This window comes from Astyanax mexicanus, chromosome 6, assembly GCF_023375975.1.
Source record: "Astyanax mexicanus isolate ESR-SI-001 chromosome 6, AstMex3_surface, whole genome shotgun sequence".
NCBI classification, from domain to species: Eukaryota; Metazoa; Chordata; class Actinopteri; order Characiformes; family Acestrorhamphidae; genus Astyanax; species Astyanax mexicanus.
This window is the reverse complement of record NC_064413.1, coordinates 37,090,756-37,117,471: the sequence shown is the minus strand read 5'-3', so window position 1 is coordinate 37,117,471 and position 26,716 is coordinate 37,090,756. Positions and strand designations below refer to the sequence as shown.

The 26,716-nt window shown below is 40.7% G+C and overlaps 1 protein-coding gene across 1 annotated transcript in view; it reads left to right on the top strand.

Annotated features, from left to right (window-relative positions):
* dpyda.1 (dihydropyrimidine dehydrogenase a, tandem duplicate 1) overlaps positions 1-25,720 on the top strand; it is a 206,287-nt gene extending 180,567 nt beyond the window's left edge. Inside the window, exons 19-23 of the mRNA XM_022673644.2 lie at positions 998-1,140; positions 7,076-7,255; positions 20,049-20,195; positions 21,452-21,592; positions 23,486-25,720. Coding sequence (XP_022529365.2) covers positions 998-1,140; positions 7,076-7,255; positions 20,049-20,195; positions 21,452-21,592; positions 23,486-23,656 — 782 coding nt within the window. The 3' untranslated portion in view covers positions 23,657-25,720. The remainder of the gene's footprint in view (positions 1-997; positions 1,141-7,075; positions 7,256-20,048; positions 20,196-21,451; positions 21,593-23,485) is intronic.
* Positions 25,721-26,716: the final 996 nt, after the last annotated feature.

Sequence of the window (26,716 nt, the reverse complement as noted above, 5' to 3'; positions counted from 1 at the left end):
TGTGAGGGATGGTGTTAGAGGAGATAAACCCATCAGTCGATGAAGGTGAGAGGATGCCTCAGCTCTGTGGTCCTGCCCGGGTGGCTGTCACTTTAATCCATAATGCACGTGTGACCCATGAAACCAACTGGATCAACAGTGGAAACTGAGCTATGCTACCTGCCCTGTTCTTCTACCTGTTTTTCTTCTCCTTTTCCTTTCTGCAGAGGAAAAATGGAATGAAAAGTGAGGAAGATCTTTGCATCACCTCTGAGTAGCTGCTTTTTCTGTTCTCTCGTGCCTTTCACCATGAGGCAATGTGGTTCCAGCTTCTTCTCGTAAGGCAGGAAAAGAACAGAACAAAACAAAAAAACAACCAAAAAAAAAAACGAAGGAGGAATCTGGAATGTGAACTGCTGAGACTCATCTTATGCTCTTTGTGTCATTAATAAGGGTCATTTAACATGAAAGAGAAAGCCGGTATTGCATGTCTGCCAGTGCCTCCTCACTAGACTTTAGTGACACTGGAGCTAAATGAGGGGAGACAATGTCTCCCACTGATCAATGAGGGAAAAGCCTGCCAGCTAACTGTGGTTAAATCTAATGTGATAAACGGCTCCATCTGTCACCGGGATTGGACTGGAGGTTTTAATTCATTCAGGACACTGAGACCCAGGTAAATAAATAAAGGTTGTAACATTAGGAGGTAGCTGCGCTCCCTGGAGATTGCAGTCTGAAACCAAGTGTGCCTGCGTGTGTGTGTGTTTCTGTGTGAAAGCAAAAGAAGAAAAAAAAAAAAGACAGAGGCAAACATGACTGTGATGAGGGTCATTACTGCTGCAGACGGGTATGAGAGGAAAGTACATTTTGTTATCGCAGTAGATGGACACTATTGGGTGACCGTTTCCGAGATTTCACAGATATTAGAAGCTTAATTTAATCTGCACATCAAGTAACATAATATCATCAAATTCGCTTTGTGTGTTTCTTGATTTAGTTTTTATTTGTTTTTGTACAGGCAACGCCATCCGTCCCATCGCTCTCCGTGCAGTATCGGCCATAGCGAGGGCTTTACCAGGCTTCCCCATCCTGGCCACCGGGGGCATCGACTCTGCAGAGTCTGGTCTGCAGTTCCTCCACGCCGGGGCTTCAGTACTGCAGGTACTTTTACTCATTTACCATAGAAAAAAAATGTACAGACCTTTACATTGACACGCCAAATGTCATGGAACATGGGACTCAGTATCACATTTAGCCAGACTCTGCCTCTCACAATCATTACCACCAACTGCACTGTCCACTGTGGGTGGTATTTACTTCAGTGATAAATTTCCGTTACACACGTAACACTCTGGATCAAGTATAAATGGAATTCTCCATTCGTCTGTTCAACCTCATTCACAAGGTAACACCTCACAACTAATACAGGTGTGTGCGTTTTCAAGTGATCCCCTGACAAAAAACATGTCATAATAAATACAAATACCTCTGTCCCGTGACGTTTGGCATTTCACTGTCGACTGTCATGGTAAAGAGGCTTTACATCAAGTGAAGGTTCTTGAAACATCTCGATCGCAAACCTGATTATTTGGTTCTTCTGTCGCATTGCTTAAAGTTTGTGGTTGTTCAAATTTATAAATCTTAAACCTTTGCATTTTGGTTAAAATCTGGCTTGCATCAGATTGTCAAATAAAGGCTTGACTCAAGTTAACGGATGCAATTTGCTGATTAATATGAAATGCTGTTTCACTTGCGTTTGATTGGTATTGCCATTCAGTTACACATGTTGTGAAAACGGATCTCTCCGATGTAGATAAAGTTTTAATTGGAAAAGTTTGAGTTAAACGAGTACATCTAAACGTAAATGGTAGAGGGAATATTGGAATGCGTTTTCAGACTCTATATCCTCAATGGGTTGTGTCTGGGGAGTAATCAGTCAGAGAATCTGCATGCAAATTGAATCACTATCTGTGAATAAATGCATCCACTATTTTTAAAATAGGATTTAATGTTTCGGAAATGCCTCTCCTTCACCCACCTGTTAAGTCTCAACACTTGGGATCTGAGGGGCTTTTTTGCAATGCATCCAGAGACTCATCCTCTGAATTAATATGAAAATTTAATTACGGAATAAAAATGGGCTCTTGATCGAATCATAATGCCTTCAATTACAGATTCTCTGCCTTGAAAAGCCTTCATTTGTATTTCATCTTGCGGAATATAATCACTATTTGTGAAGCCTTCTTGCTTTTTGACAGATTTTTGTTTCTTAGGGATGAAAGAAAATATATTTTGTTGTTGAAGGTTTTTAGCCGTGGATTAGTGTTGTGAATTTTGGGCTGAATTCGGATGGAAGTCGGAAGTCTGCAGTTTGTTTATAAGGCACGTTGTGGCGTTTGTTCAGTGATGGCTCAAAGGCCCGAAGATTTGTGAAATTGCTAGTGCAAAATAACCACACACAGATAGCAGTAGCCTTTTATCATAACCAAAGACTAAAGCATTACTTCTGATGGTAATAACACACTCTCGAGCTTCTCTGCAATGCCTTATCCTAGGGGAGGCTCACGAAAAAAAAAAAAAAAAAAAAAAAAAAACACACCACAAAAAAAGACTTCATCTTCCCACATGCCTCGGGAATGCTGGCTGAGGCTGTATCAATAGAGCAAGGCACATTTATTGAAAAATAGCAGTAAAAGAAGGAGGTGTAATTCTAACTCTTACAATCAGGGAGTCTTGTAATCAGAACTGAAGGAACATTGAAGGCTTGAATGGGAGAATCATGGTTTTGGGCAGTAAGTACGGCGCTGTCTGTTTCAATGCTTGAGACACTTGCGCTATTGTCTCTAAGTAGTGATTGACTCCGTGCCACATCAAACGTATTCTCCATAGAACAAACAATATAATGAAGTCCATTCATATCCTGTATTGATTTCTCCTAGACCGACCAGGGTGTTTTGTCACTCTGTCTGCTTATTGAAGACCAGCTTTCTCAAGTCATTAAGACATACATTTAAGACAGCTGCTTCCCAAGACTGTTTTCTAAATATCCTACATATATGCTGAAAGGAAGCAATGCTGAACAACAGCTTTCCTTCTTTCCTTTCGCTCTTTCCTTTGCCGTGTATGCCCTCTTTTGATACACGGGCGAACCAGGAGATATCTTTGCGACTCACCGAGCCCATATGCTGGAGGAACTAATGCGATCCACTTGTCGATCAATACGTCTTAGTTGATTCATTACCAAAAACATTGCTTTGCAATCACCCTGTAGGGGATTTCTGCTCCATATGGGTCCTATTGCTTTTCCGCTTGTGTGTGTGTGTGTGAGGGAGTAACCTTCCAGCTTTTATTGTCTGCCACTGTTCTGCCATGGCTTCTGCTCCAAAACATTACACCAAAGTGTTTGTGGTGCCAGTGAGTTTGCTGCCCCTCCATCTTTAATATCATTCACCTGTTTTGGTAGGTTCTCTCCTGTCCTAATGAGATATTGAAATTGCTGCATTTAGCAGTAGTGAGAGCAGATTGTCTCACAGTGTTGTCGTTGGCAGGCCTTTTGGGGCAATGGAGCAGTATTTCACTAATGGCCAGGCCAGTTCAATCTTAATGATCCACGCTGCAATTTCTCTCCGTTCTGGTGCATGTAAACTGCTGTGAGCTGCAATAAAGGAGCCATCATCAGGTAGCAAAAATGACTGGTGGCCCAGAAAACATCAGGAATGCATAATTTGGTTTGAAACAGTTAAGTGTCTCCGCAGGAAAGAAAAGATCAGACAGCAAAGGCAAGCTTTTAACAAGCAGCGTGTTCCGTGGTTAAGATATTGATTGAAGAAGCACTACATACAGTATTTCTATAGATGAAAACAACAGGAAAAGGTTACGTTCTCCCTTCAATTCGCAAAATCCAGTAAAGATGGGAGGGGAGAGGGGTCATACTGGGCTTTATTGACAAAAGAAAGTAAAGAAAGTTCTATATTCAATTACTTTTGAAATGTATTCGCCTCGGCTCACTTCGGAGACCCACTCGCTGTTCCACACAGCCAGCCTCTCTTACCTGGAAAGCAATACAAAATATCAGTGGCTAATATCCTCTGGCATATTGGGCATAATGGTCTAATCAAAAGGACAAGAGCTTCATACATAGTCATTGTAACATTTGGATGCCAAACTGAATTAATCTCCCTCTCTTTTGGGAAGATGGTGTTCTGCTAAATGCCAGAATTTTATCACTGGAAATAAAAGAGCTGACAAAGAGAGTGTGTGGGGGGGATCTAAAAGCATTTGAGATCTCAGAAGGAGTCGAAATCAATGCACAGCCACAGTTTTCAGAGTAGATAAAAAGGACCTGCTGCCTCAATTGCCTGGAAACTACTTAGAAATTCTCACTTCGATTTATTTCAGGAGTCAGCCACATTAGGACTAAATGCTCTGTAGCAGGGCATCACATCTTTGATGTTCCCCACCAAATGAGGAGCACTAATGGACATATTCCTCCATTCAGTGCAACAGGGCTCCGGTTTTACAACTCCAGCTCTGGGAAGATCACAAATTGTTCTGTTTATCATAATTAATGAATTCATTCACTTTTGGTCATACATTTTTCATGAGCAGTTTTTTTAAATGAGGTTGCAGTGCCTTTGACTCTGAGTACTCATTTGCCTTTCAGAATATGAATATTTAGGTTTTTGGTTCCATTTCGAAAACTTATATAGCAGGGTTCTGTTTGGTTAGGGTAGTAGGCTCTTTCAGATTTAATGTGTGTCATTTGAATATGCAAAATTTTTTATCTTCAGTCTATTCATTTTTTGAAAATATGAAATAATTTTCATTGAATCCAAGGTCAATAATTAGTTTAGTCAGTCAGATGTTTCCCCGGTCTTAGTTTAAACTGTTTGCTGAGGCTTTATCATTTTTCCATGGCCAGTACATGTGGAATGCGTGGCTCATTCAAGCGTTTCTGCCCCCCTAAATGACATAATTACAGCCGTTGTTAAAATTACATGTCCAGCATTGTGTTTGCCGAAATTAAATCAAGGTGAAATGTTATCAAATTTAATTGGGCTCTTTTTGTTTTTGTGTTTTTTTTTTCTTTCTTATCTTTTTTTTTTTAGGTGTAGTGTGTGTGGAGAGACAGACGGCTGGTGCAGCAGAGTAGAGTAACAAGTTTTATGCAAATCAATATCCTAGAGAAAACATACTGTATCTGTAAGCCAGACTTGGGCATCTAGAATAAATGCCTCTATTTTCTCAGCATGTGGCTTTTTCTGACTCAGATTTCATTTTTAAATACACAATTGACACAGTGCAGCTCTGCTTACATCCTGAGGAATCGGTTGTTGTGACTATTTTTGTGCTTTGTTTGGGCGGGGTGGAGAAATCCCAGATAAGAAATGGCAGGGAGGGGTTGAGGTGTGTGTGTGTGTGTGTGTGTGTGTGTGTGTATTTGTGTGCGAGTGTGTGTGTGTTTGTGTAAGTCAAGAGTCAGCTATGAGCGGTTTCTATGAGGCTGGGAGTTTATCCTATGAAAGGTAGCGCTTAGCTGTTGCAAGCTGATGTCAGATCAGTATTTGTGCTGAGAGATAAGCGTGTCTTATCTGTAGCTTTAAGACTCCCCGTGACTGCTGTCTGAAGTGCCACAGACACATATACAAAGGCACAAGTCCCACTGCTCCATGCAAATCACACCTCGCTAAGCCCACAGTATAAGAGCCAATCGAAAGGGCTTCAACATGAGGTTTGGTTCACTTGATTAGTGGCTAAGCTGAGATTTATCAGGCTCATCTTTGCACTATGTTTGAGGGGAGCATTTATTAGATTTCTTTAAAGGTCACCTGTAGTATCTCAGGATGTGTGTCCTGGTTGCGTCAGTCTTTCTGATGTAATGGTGTACGTTTTAATCAATGCTAAATCTTTTGTGTGTGTTTTTGTGTGTGTGTTTTTATGTGAGTGTGTGTGTGTGTGTGTGTGTGTGTGTGTGTGTGTGTGTGTGTGTGTGTGTGTGTGTGTGTGTGCGCGCGCGTGCGTCTGTGTTTTATGCAATTTTAGGACAAAATTAAATTCCCACAGGTCCTGAAAGATCCCTCAAAAGACTGGGGATTTTTATCAGAACATCAAAAAGAAGGGTTACTTACAGTTTTAGAAATATACAGTACTATAGTGTTTTACTTAAGCTGAACCTAATATTTTTTAAATGAAAGAAAATAAAGTTTCATTTGGGCTGCCAAAGCTAATGTTTGGGATTAAGTGATATAAATAATCAGCTCATTACCTGGTGTTTAAGGAGTTGCAGAGCTTTATTAAAGGAGGAAAACCTTAAAATGTGCAGAAAAGAGTGGCACCATGACACTCAGAAACACTCAACTCAACTCAAACATTTTTTTTTAGAACGTTTGTTGTGTTTGTTGTTATTTAGGACTGATCTGGGTCCAGAATATCAAGGCTGGATGCCACATTAACCTTTTCAGGAAAACATGATAATGCGTCATCATGCAGGACTTTGTCAGTCGGTTATCAAAAATTTCAGCACTTTAAGAAACGATCAGTATCTTAAGACTGATGATTCTGTTTACTGCTCTTAGGTTGCCAGGTATTTAGCTCCTTGCAAACGTATCATTTATACCTGCAATTTTAAACTACCCCAATTATGCGGGAAAACCAAAAATCTGGTAACCTTTCATGCGAAAGAAACAGTAAGTAGGCACATGTGGAGACTAGTGTACTTTTTTTGGGTTGCTATAGCAACCCTTTAGCTTAAAATCGGTTTCCTTTACACACTGTTACATACAGTTTTGCTGTCTCTGCTGGTTTCTGACTGATCTATGTAGTTTCATTACACATGGCATTTCTCAAGGTATGTGCTATAATTCCCAGTGGCATGAAATGCTCAGTTTTAGATAAACTTACTAAATTAAAAAAGAGGCTTAAAATGCCTCTGTAATCTTAGGCTCATTTATGGCTGCTTTAGACTCTTCCATACTGTTTTGATTGAATGTATAATTTAATGTAAGGGTAAAGTAGCTAGAATTTACTTAAAATTAAAAAGATTACAATGTCTAAAACATATATGTGTGTATGTTTTTGTTTGTTCGTTCATGTGTAGGTGTGCAGTGCAGTGCAGAATCAGGACTTTACACTGATAGAAGATTACTGCATGGGGCTGAAAGCTCTACTCTATCTGAAGAGCATCGAGGAGCTGCAGGATTGGGATGGCCAGTCTCCCCCCACCGTACCCCACCAGAAAGGCAAACCTGTACCCAGGCTGGAGGAGCTGGTGGGGAAGGTGAGTGATTAGCGCCTGCTTTAAAGCCTCCACTCCAACCTATTTGCCACACTCTAGCCTGTACACCTGGGCCTCCATTCTCTCTGCATTATGTTTTTTTATTATAGGCCTCTGACTGGCCATTAGTAGTTGTACACTGTAATTCCAGAGCAGTCAGAGCAGGCACTCATTAATCCAGCATTGGCATTATTGCTGTGGACTTATCTGTATCTATCCATTTATTTTACATTGTTATTACAGGTCGTGAATTCGACATAATTACAGCACTGTCCGAAGCACAAAATGCTCACTTCTATGGTAAAGCAATTTCATACAACTGCAGAGAACTTGGTGAATTGACTGAGAGCAGGGGTCAGTCTTTATGGCGCTGCATTACGGTACATCTGTGAGAAAAGCGAAGGGAACCTTTCAGGGGGGGAAATGACCATAATCTTAACTGTAATGAAGGGCAGGTCACAGCTTGTCTGCTAATAAAAGAAATAATGGAGGGGAAGAGCGCAAATGTCAAGAGAGCTGGTGGGAAGGGGCACGGCCTGTTGTGAGATCTAATCTGGAATCTAAAATCGCATACAAAAGAGTTTTCTTTGAGTTTGAGGAATAAAGTAATTGGTTTACTTAAGGCTACTTTTGCTTTAAGTTTGTTTTTTCTCTCTCTTTCTGGCCCTCCTCTTGCACAGGACATATACATGAAGGGCAAATCGCAGTAAAAGAGTCGAAAAAAATTTGATTGGACAAAAATATTTTGCTCATTCATTGGCTCATGCTTTTCTTGTGCATCCTTGCCGTTGGTAAACTGCCTTATTATTTGTGCACAAGGAGAATTTTCGGCAATATGCAAATGAGGCAAACTTCACTGAACTCTTTTCAAAGCGCTGCATTAGAGGCCTTTATCAGATCACAGCGTTCCTGCTAATACACCAGCCCGGGGACGGCTTTGAAGCCCCGCGCATGCTTTCAAATGCACCGGCAGCGCCTTTCGCAGCTTCTGACGGCAGGACATCTCGCCGTGGCGGAGCGCAATAGTTTAAATGCTAATGCCAAACGAGTGGCAGAGAATGAGGAAATAAATGAGTGGGAAGGAGGCAATATCGGAGGAGTGATAAGTGTAAGTCATTTCCATGCCAACGGGACGTTATTGCCGGAGTCGTCAGCGTGCCGACAACAATAACAGCGGCGGCGCGTGAGCGGAGGGAGCAGCGTTTTTAGGAGCGAAGCGTTGTGTAGAGACATCATTGCAGGCAGAGCCGTGTGGCCCCGGCAGCCCCAGGCAGCACATCACCGGATCCTCTGCCATACACTAGAGTGCAGTGACACACAGGAAGGAGGAAAAGCCACTCTGTGAACGGGTCACAGCCAGGGCCACACCAGAGGCAGTCTGATGCGAGCGCTTCACTCGCTGCAAATCAATGCCCTGGAGTTCCTGCAGGCCGGCCGACTGGCCGCCACGATTTACTTCTGCTTTTGTAAACTCCCGAACCGGTGCGCTCCAACTTCCGCTGGGAAGATCGTCGTGTCCCTGGCCTTTCAGATGCCATTTCAGACTTTTTCATTATTCCACTTGCTACTTGCTAGGGCAGTTCGCTGAGGGGGATGAAAGGGGGAAGAAAAAGAGACACTCGCTTGAGGTTGTCCTTAAGACCAGTTAATATAGAGAAGATGTAGTGGAATATGCCATGAGTTGGGTGCTGAAGGCTGGAGATATTGCCTGTCAGCCTCTCTCCTGTATTAGGCCCCTGCTGAAGCCCTGACTGACTGAGGCTGGTGATTGACAGCTCACCTGTGCGAGAGCTTGCCGGGACTGAAGAAGGAAAGCATCTGTACCGACACACTTCATCTGCAGCACCAGAGAGGGAAAGACAAAGATTGACTGTGTCAAACAAAAGAAAAAGTTGCGAGGGAGGGAAGGAAGGACATTTCCACTTTAAGTGTGTGTGGTGGAGGAGTTAGAGCCGGAGAATAAGTAAGCTACAGAGAGAATATGAGGCAGGCTAGCAGGAAGAGGCAGTTTGATAGCTCTATAACTCAAGAGATGGAACGTGAGAGCTAGAGGTTGAGTGCACAGAAGTCACTGTCACAGCAATTCACAGGAATGGCAGTTGATAAAGGGGAGCCTATAGCGGCCTCAACTAAAGACATATTTTCTCTCTCTTTGTTTAATGTAGGCAGGCAGAGCGCTGTCTCAAACGGGCAGCCTCTGTAGCGAGCATTGGTACCTCAAGGGATGAGCGGCGCATCTTTGATGCCTAAGTGTGCTGTGCCGTTTTGGGGTTCCCTTGCCGCTTCCGCTGAAATCTCTAGTTTTTCCCTGCACTGCAAACTATTTAGTATGTGTTTTGATTTTTTTTTTCTTCACTCTTAGCGGAACGAGTCAGTGGTGATGCAGCATGTCCAATAAAAATAAGCACTTTAGGTTACTGCATAAAAAAAATATATGGACAAAAGTATTGGGACAGCTGCTCTTTCATTGTTTGGTTTGAAATCAACAGTTTTAAAAGAGTTTTTACTGCTTTTATGGAATTAACTATCCAGGGAAGGCTATCGGGGGACCACAGTTTCAGTGCTCCACAGTTCAGTGCTGGGTACTTTATACCATCTATACCCATGTCTGACATTAGGCATAGTGTCTATAGGTTCATTTTTATCAACTCTAAAGTGTGCCATTTTATTTTAAGTAGCTGAATGCATTCAATAGAAAGGTTTTTCACAAACATTTGGACCTGAAGTGTATGTTCAGGAAAAATCAAGAACTAGAAAGTGCTAATTATCATGGGCTGCTTTCCAGTCCTACTCAATCCACATGGCTGAAGTCTTTTTAACCGACGGTTCAGCCAAAAATCCAATTTATGCATTTTCTCCTTAACTCCAAATGTAATTGACATGTTGTCACTAATGCTAATGTAGCTAATGGAAGCAACGGTTACAAGAAGTTTTAAGCATTGTGAAAATCATGTCTCAAATTGAGTCAGTTGGTTTACACAATATACAGTATGCCTGTATATTTGTCTGATATTTAATTCACTCTTCTCTATTCATTCCATGATTTTACAATAATTTCACAATGCTTTAAATACTTTGTTACTGTACTTAAGTAGAAATTTTAGTTATCTATACTTTACTGGAGTAATTATTTTTCAGACAAGTTTTTACTTCTATTCCTTACATTTACACACAATAATATGAAATTTCTACTCCTTACATAAAAAAATAGCCTCATTACTCCTATTTTATTCACTAGATACATTTCTTCATTCAGATTTTGATTGTGAATTTGATTGTGGTTGGAGGAGAGCTATAAAAATATACCATTCCAACTCCCTATTGGTTTGTACACGATCCATCACACTCCAGCAAGAACATAGCAGACGTATGTAGTCTAGTATGAAGATGACCCTTAGCACAAGAGACTCAGGAGAACTTGAGTGAAATGTCCCAACTAAGCTTCTTTAATGTTTTTGCATTGTACATTCCAAATACATTTATTTTCAATGGGCACATATTCAGCTAAAACAGTGAGCCTGTTGCATCCTGGTACAGTTTTTTCAACATTAACATTTTAATATTACCGTACATTATAGTCATTATAGCTTTAAAAAAATATATTTTGGGAAGTGGGGGGTGGTGCACTATAGGCCCGTGTGATGCAGCCTTTAAGCTTTTGTCTTTAATGATATTTTTTCTCTTTTATTTTTATACTTTAAGTAGTTTTGAAACCAGTACTTTTACACTTTTACCTGAGTTAAAAGCTACAGAAGTACTTTAAACCATAGTATCTATACTTCTAACTGAGGAATCAATGGACATTTGTTGTGCATGAAAAAAATGTAACTGAACAGAGCCGAATATCTGTTCAAAACTACACTTTTGATCAAGTAAACACATTGCAATAGGAATGTAAGTCAGATAACCATTGTATTTTATGATAACTCTGAAGAAACAAGATAATTAGAACCAACTACCCAATCTAAAAATAAGGGCACACCATGTAATTGATGCAACACACCAAAAGCTATTTTGTAGACAGTCTTGGATGAGTTTAGTTGCTTAGAAGCAGTGATTTATATCTAAAAATAGAGAAAACCCAGTAATAAAGAAAGCTTTGTGCATAATTCAGAGAGAAAGCAGAAAGCTCCAATTTTACATGCTGATGTAGCTGCACCATAACCACCACCTTTGGCAATCAGATTTATTCTGACAATAGAATAGCTGATTTGATCAAGTTCAATCTCAGATAAGTCTGAATATATGGTTCTAACACTGATGTGTATAAAATAAAATCATATAAAATAGTACAATAAAATAGCAGCCTACAAGATGGGACTACTACTACTACATCCTATCTTAAACCGTTTTAATTGGGTAATGGAAAAGGTGTAATTGTATAAATGATGATAATAATAATTTTATTTATGTAAATGTGGCTGAAGTATCATTATCGCTACAGATGAGGAGGTCTGAACTGCAGGTGCTCAGTAGGGGGGGGACACAGGGAGCAGTGAGAACAGAGGGAAACAGTCAGGCCATGAATCCCACCCACAGCGGCCCAGCCAGTGACTCGACCGCCCACCTCCACACCACTGTGACCCAAACAGGGAGTGGAGCGTGGCCACACCAAGACTCGGTCAGCAGGTGGGGGCAGGGAGGCTCTTAAACAGCACTTTGGCTGGCTGTGTGGTGCAGCATTGCCTGGCAGGCCTGTGGTGGTAATGAAGCCTTCAGCCAGCCTGCTTTACCCTCCTCAGTGAGCGGCCACAGCTTGGCTTTCGCGCCATGGTTGGAGAGGGAGGGGCTGGAGCAGATGGAGTGTGTGCGGCTATGTGCCTGAGTGTAAAGGAACTGAGCAGTTGCTTCTGAAACTCAAATTAAAGAAACAGATTGTTGTTACCTTACTTCACTGTATTTCAACCGTCAAGGCTCTGGAACTGAGTTAGGCATAATCTATTTATTTAATGATTAATTTAAACATTTTATAAATACTTAATTGTTTAATATTTCCATTGAGTAATTTATTGACTTGAATCATTTGAGAAAATGTAGATGTCAGTTTGTATTGAAAATATGCACTACAGTGTGTTTTTGCTCAGATGTACAGTACCCTCTGAAATAGCCTGCTCCATGTTTTCTGCTTATGTTTTACATTTCAGTAAGATTTTACTAGACACTTGCCAGGCAGTAAATTCTGCTCCCATAGTGCACCGCAGCCAGCGTGCCGCTGCACATGACTTCACTGACGTAATGAATCTAATCTAACATCTGCCATCATAGCAGCTAGTGGAGTGGGGCCGGTTACAGCATTTCCACAGTGCAGCCTGGATGAAGTAGAGTGATTTTCTTTCTCTTCTTTTGCTGTTTTCCTTTTTTGTTATGTTGTACTTTCTTATTTTTCTCCTTCTTCTTCTTCTTCTATAGTATTTTGTCTTCTTTTTCTGTTGCTTCTTCTTCTTCGTCATGATCATCTGCTTTATCTATAGCATTTCTCCCTTTAACTTTAATATCTCCTCTGACGCTTCTAATTCTAATAAGTTTTTTCTGTTCTTTTTCTTCTTATTCCTCTTCTTTTTTATTTTCTTCAGCATCATCATCTTCCTCTACTACTTGCTCCTCTGTAATTTACTGATTACCGAACACAGCACAAAACTGTATGTATGAATTCTGTAAGCTGTTATCACACATACTTGTGATAGTTTTACCCATAATGCTCTGTTCCTTTGTTAATTGGGATGGAAAAGGGCTACATATTGTTACTTTCCTTCCTAATCTTAAACGGTATTCCCATATTTTCTTTACATTTTTGTCATAAAGACAGGTTTACATCTGGTCACTGTATAAGTATCTTGAGTATCAGGATTATATCTGGGTAAAGCCAAGCGTCATAATAATGCAGGTATAAACTCAAACCCAAAATGCATTTACAACACAAAAAAATCCAGTCACACGATCATGTTTAGGGGGTGATCTTAAAGGCACTTGGGCTGCATTAGAGCAGTGTAAACACACCGGTCTTCTCAAGAAAATAACTCCCAGTACAACCAGAATACCAACTCTAATTTTTGCACAACCAGCAAATGTGCATTTTCTCTCACACACAGCTCTAACTGGCTAACTGTCTAACCAAAAATGCAATTAACTACCAAGTGTAAATGCATGTGGTTAAAATCTTACCAGAATAGATACTAATCACATTACGCAACCTCCAAGATAGTCCAAGAATGCGTCTTAACGTCCAACTCTTAACTTCTTAACTGAAAACGTGCCATTTTAAAAATGCAAGCTTTTGCATGACAGTGACTATATTCAGCTTTGGAAAAAATAAGAGACCACTTAAAAATGATGATTTTCTTTGATTTTACAGAATTAAAAATGTCTGGAATATAATTAAGATGAAGATGGATGATCACAAGCCATCAAACCAAGCAGAACTGCTTGAATGTTTGCACCAAAAGTGGCATAAAGTTATCCAAAAGCAGTGTGTAAGATTGGTGGAGGAGAACATGCCAAGATGCATGAAAACTAAAACTGTGATTAAAAACAAGGGTTATTTCACCAAATATTGATTTCTAAACTCTTTATGAAAACTTTATGAATATGAACTTGTTTTCTTTGCATTATTTAAGGTCTGAAGCCATTTCTTATTTTCTGTAAATAAATGCTTTAAACGACAATATTTTGATTTGGAATTTGGGAGAAATGTTGTTTGTAGTTTATTGAATAAAACAATAATAAAACAATGTTCATTTTACTCAAACATATACCTATAAATTGCAAAATCAGAGAAACTGATTCAGAAACTGATATGGTCACTTCACTTTTTTTTTCCAGAGCTATATATATGATATTCTGAGAGATAAATCTTTACATAATCCCTGTTTCAGTGAACATTTGTCCTTAAATATAGTCAGAACAGTGCATCACATGAAAGCCAGTTCTGCATGACTGTATGCATGTGAGGACAGATGCCTCGCTTCTCATTTTTTTTTTCTCTCCAGGAGAGAGAAGCATTTGTTATATCATAATGGGCCGAGATGCTGAGAGACTACTTTCAGAGCCATAATCCGGGCTCCCATCTTTTAATCCAAAAGCCCAATTAAGATCATGTTTATTTTATGTGACATATGGAATCATTAGTGCATGAAGCTGTGAGCGGGCAGGGCAGGCCTGTAGAGAAGCGTTTAGAGAATTGCTTTAGTGCATATTAGATGTGAGAGGAGTCAGCAAGCCTCTGTCCTATTAGCCTGGCCACAGTGAAGATGTACAGTTATTGTCATCGGTGTGGGCCTGCTCAATGGGATTAGCCTGTACATATCAGGCCCCTGAGACAGGCACCGGGCTTCTTCTGGAGACCGCCGGTGTCAAGCTGGGCTGAAGGCCGTTTACTGTTAGTGTACTTTCTTGAATAGAGAGCAGGCAGTATATTGTATGTTTTATTGCAGAATAGAAGGTTGCCGTTTTGAAGACATAGTTCCTCTTAGTTGTGCAGAGATGTAGGATTTGTATATCAAAAATGTACGCTTTTTTTTTAAGTAGCGCTACAAATAATGGCTATTAGGACTGTTGGAGGAGATTATTAAGTCACTAGTAAAACATTTAATTGTGGGTTTGAATGGTGCAGGATTTGGAGGTGTGATACAGGTTGCTCCACTTCTCCTGTGATAATTTCCTGTCTGCTAAATTGTGCTCTATATTGACAGTTACCCGTGTCAGGAGTCACGCCTCTCTCATTTATTATCGCAGATGCACTGATGGGTTATTTGTTGTCTTCACTACACCACACTCTTGATTCACAACTTTGCTTTGCGGGAAGGCGCGGCAAGAGGGGGGAAAAGCGAGCTAAAATTCAAGCTGATGACTGTTTTGTGTGTGTGTGTGTATATATATGTGTGTGTGTACGTGTTTGTGTGTATTGGGAAAAACATTGCATGCAATTAGGAGAGTTTGTGTGGTTGCTGAAGACGTGAGCTTGGCAGGCCGGGTTTGTACTATGCCACCCAGCACTTTCATTAAAGTGCACGCGGCTCAGCAGCTCAGGCAACTTTTCAATAGACGGCCGCTGAATTATTACACAACAAAAAGGCGGCTATCATGCAGAACATGCTGGACGGCGCGGAGAGGCTGCTTCGTCTTAATGAGCCTAAGTGTGTGTCTACCTCACTTTGTGCCGGGCCTAGAGTTTGACTTGCCTGACGTTTCTCTGGGCTTTCCCTCCCTCTCTCTCTTTCTCTCTCGTTCTTACTTTCTCTCTCTCCCCCTGTGGTTTTTGCTGATGGGCCCTAGAGGCCTAATATACATTTTAATGCTCTGTAATGGTTGGAGGAGGACAGGGAGGGCTGGGGGAAGAGGAGAGGGTGTGAGGAAGAGAGAGAGAAAGAAGAAGAAAGAAAAACATTGCGGCTGGATTAGGACTTTGTGTTGTCGCCGAGGTTAAATTAATGAGGGCTGAACACGCTGAGATAAATTTAGGTTTTCATATTTAATTACGGTCCACTACTGTAGTTTAGCAAGGATAAATCACACTATTATTATGCTTCAGGCTTGTTTATGAATTTCGTTCCTCCTCCTCCTCCTCTCAGACTCCTGACCGGATGTCTCTCTTTAATGACAATGGAGAGCAATAAGCCTTAATGTTTTTATCATACAGCGTCGTTCTGCTGCCCGATGCAGGCTTGTCAGACTGAATTGTGGAGCTCTCTGGAAGAATATGCATATCTCCCTCTGCTTCTGACTTTGAGCTTTTCTTTCATCTGGATGGGCTTCGTTTGTGCGCCCAGCTTTGAGTTTTCCCTTCAAACTTGTAGCGTGGCATGCTCTTCAGTGCACCTGCACGAACCCGACCGAGTGCAAGATCTGATCTTTTGATCAGTCTTTACACTAATGGACTCTGACAGCGCAGGAATGTCTTCTGTGAACTACATGGCTTTACGAAACCCACAGAAAAGTTTAAATGATGGAAAACGAACACTTTTGCGTTTGTGTTTTTGATTGTACTGCTGATTTATTAAATGCCTTTAAGTAAGATCTGCTCTGTGATGCTTGTTTGCCACAACTACATTCTCTATATTCTCTTCAGCACTGGAGAGGAACATGCTGCATGCTTTTTACACCAGCATGGCTTTGAAATGCAATGCAGTTTAAACCAGAAAGAGTTTTTGATTTTTTTTTTGCTGTCTCAGAACAACTGTGAAAACACAAAAGCAAGACTGGTGCAGATGCTAATCTTTCTTCCATCTAGGGTTGGGGCATCTCGTCAACATTCTCGAAGTCATAGATTACTAAAATACACCATAAATTCATTCTGAGCTGTGTGTGAATTGCGCATGACCACACAAAATAGTGTGTTAAAAATAGTGCACCGTCCTTAGAAGCGTGTTCATTAATGTAGTAAGTAAAGTGTACAGTGAAAGAATATGATTTGGACAAAGACATGAAGAATTTCTCCAGAAAGCAAACTGCACTTTAACTTAAAGCTGTACATGGGCGCTTGTAGAGCAAACAGGACTTTAAAAAACAAAGGGTAATTTAACAGCATTGCAAATGTTACATATTCATTGCCCCATAATAATTTATATATATTTTTTTTTCATTATCACTGTTGTGGTAATGAGACATTGCACCAATAGTTAGCTAACAGTGTTATTGGGTTGTTTTGTATTTTTTAGTTTAGATATAGTGCCAAGTTATCACTATTGTAAGTTTTAAGTCTGTTGTTTAAATACAAATAATGAAACAACATTTCTGGTAAAGGTTTGCTATGAAATAAAACAAAGGTAACCCGACATATTTTTGTTTCTGAATATTTTTTTTGTAAAGGTAAGTTCAGACAGTATTAAACTTTCAACAGAAATGAACATTCCATTATTATGATTTATTTAAATCAAGTGTACACACAAAAAAATGAAAGATATTGTTAGATTAATCTGTAAAAATAATTATTAGGAGTAGCTCTAGTTTCATCCAGATTTACATTGTTTGACTATTTGATTTTTTGTGGTTATTTTTGCGAGCCGCTTCTGCCAAAAGACTTTTGCTGTATTTCCAGCGTTCAAATCTCTCTCCTTCTGTTGTGATTCATCAGGCCTGCCAAATGGATCTCACCATATTTCCTTCTTCCTCTGTTGATATTCTCTGTATTTTTGTGGGGATTCTTCATTAGTTGCTAAAATGAAGAATGGCTGGGTACGTTTGCTGCAGATGTCTGACAGAGCAGTGCAGGAGTTTAGAACGGAGGTAAAATGACTTTTAGAAACATGGTAAAAGTAACTAATTAAACATTACGAATTTCTCCCTGTGAAGTAATGAAATGACACCGAAAGTGAAACAGTCTTCATTAGTTTTCCAAGTGGAACGAAAGCCATTTCAGGTGGGCGTGCTCAGATAATGCTCTCATTAGGGGATGTACTAACTCACTGTGGGGCTGTATTTGTCCCCGGCTAAGGAGCCTCTTTCGCTTATTATGTTGACAGGATCTCAATTTCAGGAGACGATTCAACATGGAAGTGTCTGGAAAGGAAAAAAAAGCGGAAGCAAATAAATTTGAAGTACCAGTCGGTATCGACCATACTGTGTGTTCCTGGCTGGCCTGGCCTGCTGTGCCCACCTAGCCGTTCCTCCTCTCCCCTCTTTCTGCGTTTCTCTCTCTCTCTTTCTCTCTCCCATCAGCATTTGGGTGGGGGATGAAATGAATTTGGAGCGCGTGTGATTGCATTTTCACACAGGCGCTGTGCCGCGTCCCGCTGCCACAGCTGCTTGCCCCTCGCGCCCGCTGTTTCCACGCAACAGTGCGGGAGCTGCAGGCCGGCCCCTAGCCCTCAGCATGGCTGAAGACAAAGTGCCTGCCAGCCGGCCCCGTAATTCCCCCTCCTGCGTCCAGGGCAGCGGCGTGTGGAATTCTCTCACTCCAAACTGTCATGAATATGGTAATCTAGGGAAATCACCACGAGCAGGTACTTCTCCGCTTAAGCACACGCCAGGAGATGCGGCGCTGCGGCGGAATCGGCCGGCTCCGGGCCCCCCTCACCCCCTACGCCTCCCTCCCCCCGCCAGCCGTGCAGCAAGCAGCTGTGTGTGACGATAATGGGGTGACTGGGCGAACCTCGCGTCAAATTACCTCCTCATGAATCGCACAAGATAGAGAGAGGATCGGAAAGAGAGGCCATAGAGGGAGTTAGGGAAGAGAGAAAGGGAATGAGGAGAGAGCCAGATTGAAAGAGAAGGCATTAATTTCACATTTGCATGGATTCCATTACAGTGGATTTTATTAGGCACGCTATAGCGTGGAGGCAGCAGCGCCATGATGAGGCTCGCGGGTTCGGGGTGGGGGGAGAACCCAGACTCATGTGTTGCTCTTTCCGTTTAGCCGAGTGATCTGTCTCTTCTTGCATAAATGTCTGCATATATTGTTGCACTGAGAAAGTGAATCCCCCTGATCTGCCTCTCTTCCTTCCTTAATGTGTAGTCACAAATGAATGGATGTGCCAATGTGAGAGGAACTCTGCATATTCACACGTCTGTGAGCGAGCTCTGTGGACAGAGGGTCTTTGTAGCCCACCTCACCAGGGGAATGTGGTGCTTTATTAGAAACATGGAATAAAGAAACACTTCACCTTCTTTTTTGTTGTTGTGGAACACACACCATGCAAGGCTCTACCATCTGAGGGCTTATGTGGGAATACGCTTGCAGTATTCCACTGCAGAGGAAAAGCGTGTTTCATAGCAGTGCATGGTAATAACCCCCATCTAGCCCCCATCTGAGAGCTACATGTTAAGTGCATGTAGTGAAATGTAGTGTTCCCATAGGATCGCTGCTGTGGAATAGCACTATATGAGTTCAATAGCTCGCAGCCTCCACTTTGAGTGAGCCAGCAATCCCTGCTCCTTGACATGGTAATGTCTTAAGCCTGAATGGCAAATGAATATTTTTGCAAATATATTGCATGATTTTACAGTACAGGGCCTTCGAAAGATACAAGCCCGCTAAACCAAGGACAGTAATCTCTTAGAAATCGCTCAGCATGACCAACATCAACTTTCATTTCACTTTTTTGTACACAAACAATTTGTACAATGTGCGCCGGGCGCTTTGGGGAATAGAGATGTAATATTGATCTAACATGCCTGCCAACATGTTTTTTGAGCATTAAAATATAGTCGCCTCCAACAATATACGAGCAGCCTTTCAGCCTCTTCCCCACACCTAATGAAATCAGTTATGTCCCCGGTTGCTAGGACTTTAAACCGCTGAATGTTGACCAAAAGGATCTCATTAATTTTCCGCCATGAAAAACACTGGCCACTACTCAAAAGCCAGCGCTGAGGCTTTAATGCAGTCGCACTGGCTGGCTTTGAGCTTTTATTCTCTTCTCCTGCATGTTTGTTTTCCTCTGATGCTCTAATGAGGGATGCAGCATTGATGCTTTGGCACACATGGCATCTAAAGTCCAATGACTCAATAATCACTAGTAAGCATAAATACCAGTCTCCCTGGTGAAAGGATTTTAAACGAGAATGCACACTGCACTGAACAAAGGCACGAGAAAGGCGCAAAAACAAATTCAATACAACACAGAATGCAGATTTTTTTTTCTTTTTCTGGTGAATACAGTAGACACATGGTTCCAGTTCTAAAGCCCACTGGCATGAGATATAGTAAACATTGATATGGTTTACACTATACATCTTGAGTTTTAGGATTTTAAGCTTGAGATGTAATAAATGAACTGCATATATTCACTACATGGAGCTGCATGGGTGCTTTATGCTTTATTATGTTCTAACTATTGCCTTGTGTGGTTTCCCCTTATAGAAATTGCCAAGTTTTGGTCCATATCTTGAAGAGAAGAAGATGGCCATAGCAAACTACAAAAAGAAGCTGCCAAATCTCATTGACAAGACAATTCCTTCCAGTGCTTCCAGAATCAACACTGCTAAGAAACCTGTGCCGACTGTTCAAGTAAGAGTTGCAGTAAAACAGAATAGATGAATCTGATAGTGTGCTTATTTTATTGTCCACAGAAAAAAATGTAGTATACATTTATCTTTACTCCAGTCTATGAGATACACTATATAGACAGAAGATTTGGGACACCCGCTCATTTTATGGTGTTTTTTTTTTTTCTGAAAAACAAATCCAAAGAAGGCTTTTTAGACTTTGGAGCACTGCTGTGTTAATTAAACTGGATTTAACAATAACAGTGTTAGTGAGAATGTTGGGTGATCATCAGCCCACAATTCTAGTGTCTCTAATACATTCATTAGAAGGGGTAACTACATTTTTGTTTTTCATGTAGTGTGCTTTGTAATTTCTGTTGTCATTTTTGTTACATATACTATTTAATGAAAAAATATAAGACTAAGTGGTACATCTATATGTCACATGTTTTTAAGGAAGAATGGGGTAGCCTTTTCTTTTGTATTTTATAGTATGGGACACACAGGGCCTAAAGGAAATGACTAGTAAATAAAATTAGAGAGTAAAGTAATCAAAAATTATAATATTGTATTGAGAAAAATCTGTACATTTTCAGCATTGTTTTTTTTAATTAAACATTATTGGCAGATATACAGTCTCTACCACTGAATACTATATATATTATATAGTGCAAATGTATTACAGGAGTTTTTCTTTTTTTTTTAACATAGACTTAGATATGTATTTTTTTTCTATGAAAAGAAATGCATGTAATTGTGACTAATTATGACCAATTGTACAAGGTTTATCCCTGGTAGTATAACAATGCTTTTCCAGAATCTCATTCTAGGGCAGCTACATTCTACATAAACAGAGGTCAAGAGCCAGAATATCCCTCCTGCAGCCTGGCCAGCTTTAGCCTATTGCAAACAAAAAGCTGAAATAAAGATTATTAATGAAAAAGCAGAATTTGGGAGATGCATTAAAAAATTCACCCTGAACTCCCATTTTTTCAGATGTCTGCCTGCATGCTTCTGTGCTGTCCAGATCTGTCACTTTGATGCACATTAATTTAGGAAAGCATACACTTACCTCAGATTTTATATAAAAAATCGAATCATGTGACCCAGCTGCCCCCTAGCCACTCATCCACCATTATAATGTTAATGTTTTTTTGTATACTATACTGTACTGTACACATTTCCTGTTTCCTTATCCATTGATAGCCACCTTTTATGATGAATCATTGCCTCTTTATTGTAATATATAACTAGTGGCTAACACTCCTCTTTGGTCAGGATGTGATCGCTCGAGCTTTGAAGCACATTGGAGCATACCAGGAGCTGAACAACCAGGAGCAAGTGCAGGCTCTCATAGACGAGGAGATGTGCATCAACTGCGGGAAGTGTTACATGACCTGCAATGACTCTGGATATCAGGTGCTGGCATTTATCCATCCATCCCTTTATCTACCCACACATATTTATACATATTTACACATATACACATACAAACACACATACTGTACACTGTTTGCATGCCTGTACCCACAGAAACCCACAGCCTGCAGCCTTCTATTCTTAATCTTTCCCTTTCCCTGAGAGTTTTACGTGTTTTATAGGTAGCCGCTATAGCTGCAGAAAGATCGTATTACTCTGTCCCTCCTCTCGCAGTTCAACAGCCGCTGCTGAAGTTTACTCTGGCCAGCTCACCGTGCCCAAAGCTGACACCAACAATTAAAAAGTGGCTGATGAGCTGCTCAGGCCCACTCACTGGCAGGCTAAAAGCGCCTCATTATCCGGCCTTGTTTTCTCAGCCAAGCCACTGATGCATATTAGTAGTGAAAATGGCGAGGTCTCTCTCTGCCTTGGCTCAGAGAGGAGCGCGGGACGGGATAGCTGTGACAGTTTTATTAAAGTATTTGTCTCTGCTTTCTCCTGCTAAATAAATGTCCCCTACAATTTATCATAAGGGTATTGATGAAGTAGCGGGCCAGTTTTATCAAAGCAGTAATTGTTCATTGTGACGCTCATTGTCGGTGAGTGGATCTCTGAGAGGGATTACATGTTATTAATGGTTTCTAATAAAGAAGGGCATTCATCAACATAATGTGTCACAACCAAATAGGTGGGCCAGCATACGATGCAAAATATCACATTCCAGCTCCGACTGGAATTCCGTGCTGGTCAAAATGATATTTCTGCTGTTTTTATGCTGAGCAGACAGCTTTAATATTCTATGCTCAGTACCTTATGAAAAAACAACTCTAGACGCAGATACAACAATGCATTATGGGTGTAATGGTATGCATATTCATACAGAACTATAACAGTAAGAATGTTTATCATAGTTTAATAGTTTAATAGATCATAGTTTAATTTCTGTCTAAGTACTATTGAAATATACACTGACATTCCAAGATTCATGGGACAGGAACTAGTTATCATGCTCTGTAAATTATTATCACCGACTGCGCTGTCCACTGTGGATGGTATTTCCTTCTTTGATGCGTTCCCGGTTCACACGTGACTCTGTGGATTGAGGAACATTAATGTCTACACAATTTCAGAAATAGAAACAAACACGTCCATCTGCCACCCAATTTCAGGTCTCACTCAAACTCAAAAATTTACGTGGCCTTGCCATGAGCACACTGGCCAGTGTTCATGCACACAGTAACATCTCACAACACACCTATGATCATTCCGAAGTCATCCCCTAAACAAACACTTTATGATCAATTTCCTACAATACTACAATCCCATGATTAAAGGCATGTCAGTGTATAATTCTTTCAATGCTGAAGATTACTGCCAAATATACAACATCTCCACATTTAAATAAAGATAAAAAAATGCTAATTATATTATTTTTATGTTATAAAGAGCAATAAACTGATTAACAGTGAATGCAGGTGGAAAAACTTTTTAAAATCTCTCTTTAGGTTTTAAGCTTTTAGAAAGTTAGCAGCATGCTCACTCTTCTAAACAAAACAGTGGCAAAAATGAAAAAAAAAATAGCCTCATACATTTGAGATGTTTTGGTGCATTTTTTCTGTTGTACTGAACTAAAAATAAATAACATTAATGTCCAAACCTTGGTGTGAACTGAACTGTGAGTTCTGTCTACTGTTGCATCCCATCCATGCATCATTCACTCCAGTGCTCTATGGCTGGCAAGCTTTTGGAGCCAGTGAAGGATATGAAGGCCAGTGTTCTCCAGCTGTATCGAGCACATGGCATGTGTTAAATGTCCACTGGTAGCTCCTCATACCCCCTGATGAGGGCGTAATGATTGTAATCTAATATTGTGTGCTGCCCTCTCTCTGGCAGGCGATTACGTTTGACCCTGAGACCCATCTTCCTGTGGTTCAGGACAGCTGCACTGGCTGCACTCTCTGCCTCAGCGTCTGTCCCATCGTCGACTGCATCCGAATGGTTGCCAGGACAACGCCCTACGTGCCAAAGAGAGGCCTCCCTCAAGCCGTCATGCCCGTTTGCTGAATGAAAGAGAACGAGAGAATGAGGTGGAATTAAAAAAAAAAAAAAAAAATGAAGAACTCACCAACAAACGTCTACATCAGAGCATTGATTTCTGTTCATAATTGCAGTGTGAAAAATGACCTTTGTTGTGAGGGGGGGAAAAAAGAAAATAATTAGTTTTGAGAAATAATTGCCTTATATTCTGAAGCCAATTATCCAGAAATAATCGCGCAGGCGAAAACAGTTGCATTATTTCAAAACAATAGCGGGGCAACATGTTGTCGTGGAGTTCATTCGCTCCTTTCCGTCGGGCCTCGGCTAATGAGAATGAAGAGGGAGGATTCAAATAATGGATGTTTATGATGATGCAGGAAGCCCATGCCATTGGCGCGTGCTGTATCTCCCAGCAGAATGCGGCGACACTTCATCCCTTCCAGCTCTTGCTGGTCAAATGAGACATTACGTGGATAGGAAGTCATCAGACATGGAACACGTAATAATGAAGATAGATGCAAAGAGAGCGGTACCGCCCGCAAACAGTCCGAACATTTACTGAGTGCTTGCTTTTTAGAAGCAGAGTTTAAATTCTTTAAACTAAGAAAAAAAATTGAAAAACAAAATAAAGGTCATTAGAATTAGCGTTTTATTCACCTACCATTCTTAAGAAGAAATCTCTCCTTAAAAACCAATTACACAAAGTTTTCATACAAAGATTTTGACCTTTACCAATGTTTTCTTACTTGAGATTTGTTTAACTTAGGAAGACAGTGGGATCCTTAATAAGATCAGACCTGTGAACAATTCTGCAAATTGAAAAACTATGTTGGAACATTTCTTAATAACTTAAGAAATTCAAGACAATTCTTTGGAGGATATTGGTGAATGAAGGCCAGTGTTGCATTTTCCAGTTTATTATAAGCAATGCCTCATTTTTATTTTGATTTAACCTCATTTCTGTGATTCAGTAAAATTGGTGCAGAGAATAACAAATTGAGGGGGGGGGACTAAGTGTTAAAAAAAAGTTCAGTATATAAGAACGATAGTGAAAGAAAAAAATGTGAAAATGTGATAACTGTGGAATCCTAAAGTGATTATTTTCCTCCTGAAGACAACTAAAAGTAGTCTTAATTAATCTTAATCTGACTAAATTATACATTAATACGTATAACTCCAACCATTTAAACTAGTCATTTTAGAGACCTACCTTCTGGGGCCAGAATAATCTTAAGATAAACTATAACAAATGCATGAGCATGTTCTTAAATGCAATTATGTAAATAAGAACTTTAAGACTCAAATATTCCCTTAAAGTTCTTATAATTGTACTAATTCTTTTTTTTTAGTTCAAAAATGTAATCGTCTAATGGAGCTGATGAAACTTAACAGACACTAGATGCTGTGGCTAAAACCTGATATTTCCTGTTGTCTGTTTCTATTTTAAGCCGACTTTGCAATTATCCTTTAGTTCCCTTTTAACATTTACCAACTTTTGAACAATATCAGCGGTGCTTCTGAAAGCTAGCCTGCCTGTGTTATACGGTGAACGTCATGGGGAAAGGTCAGTGTTGACTGTTTCCAGATCATTAGATATGAAGACTAGCTGTGATTCATTCTGGACCCTAAAGGTCAGCCCTGACCACTTCTATCTCAATAAATCCTCTCCGCTCATGGATGTGTGCACTTTGGCCACTCTCGGCAGACAGCTGCTAATGCGGCATCTGATACACGGCGGCTGCGTGTCGCCGGGCCGTATACCTGTCCGAGACAGCAGGGTTTATGTCACTGTTCCATGTCAGCGCTACAAAATGTTACTGCGCTAGAACAGGGTGTGAGGACGTGTCGACAGGCTGTCACAGTGAAAGGCTCCACGAATTATTCAGTCTATTCATAGCGGGTTCTCAGAGTGACACAGTGTTTCCGATGATATCTCTGTATGTATTGAATTACTGTAGCTAGCATTGACACCGATGTGAAGCAAATTGTTCTAATGTACTTTTACAGCGGAATGAACTACTTCTACTGTCTTTGTGTTGTTGCTAATTTATCGAAATTACCTGAATAAAAATCTATTTTTTTTTCTCCTCATTAATGCATTATGCTGATATTATTAAAATGTTGTTGTGTTGTGTGTTCTATATGTTGTGTGTGTGTTTGTGGTGGATGTGAGAAAATCGCATGTAATACAATGTGTATATTTATTTATTCTGCATCCAATGCAGGCAATTCCCTCAAGCACAGTGTTAACAGAGATTAATAGAGGTTAATGAGTTCACGCAGCAAATCTGCAGTAAATAAAGAGCATTTGAAGGGCCCTCTAGAGAACAAATCCTGGCATTAATATAGGAACTCTTATCTTGTAATCACTATGTTTGTTCAGATGTAATAGTAATAGATATAGAGTGCATGTGGATGCCAGATTTCGCACATATCCTCGTTCGTAGCCTCCCTGTTGAGAAAAGTGTGTGTGGTGTGTGTGTGTGGTGTGTGTGTGTGTGGAAGTGTGGGTAATAAATGCGTACAGGAGTTGTACATTGTTTTCACTGCAGCCTGGTTTGATTGGGCAACATCAGAACATCAGAAGCTCCAGATGAGTCAATCACATGAGCACGGTGGCTACGGGCTGTGGGACCGCGGAAGCCGTCTTGAGGCCCGAGTTCGGCTTCAGGGGCCACGGGTTAGTGTAAATGTTTACTTCCTCATTGGCTGGCCGGTGAGATAATTAGAATGACATTTAGCGCGACAGCGGCGCAGGACCGGCTCCGCCTCTGCCCGCGTCCTGCCGCACATCATTAAAAATCAACATGGCATCAATCTGGGGCCGCCGGCGTGAACCCGAGGCCAGAGTAAACGATCATCACTGGTGCGGTGCGTTAAGTGGCAGTGGCGCTGTGGGGGTGAGATGATATGGAGGATCTGACCTCAGGACAGCTCTCCCAACCAGCCGCAGCACTTCCACACAGGTCACATCTTCTGCTTGTTAGAATAACACTCATTCTGTTCGGCCAGGAACAAAGCCGACGGAGTCGGTGCGATTGATCAAAGTGCGTCTCGCGCTACTCTCGCGCGTAACCAACTCCCCAC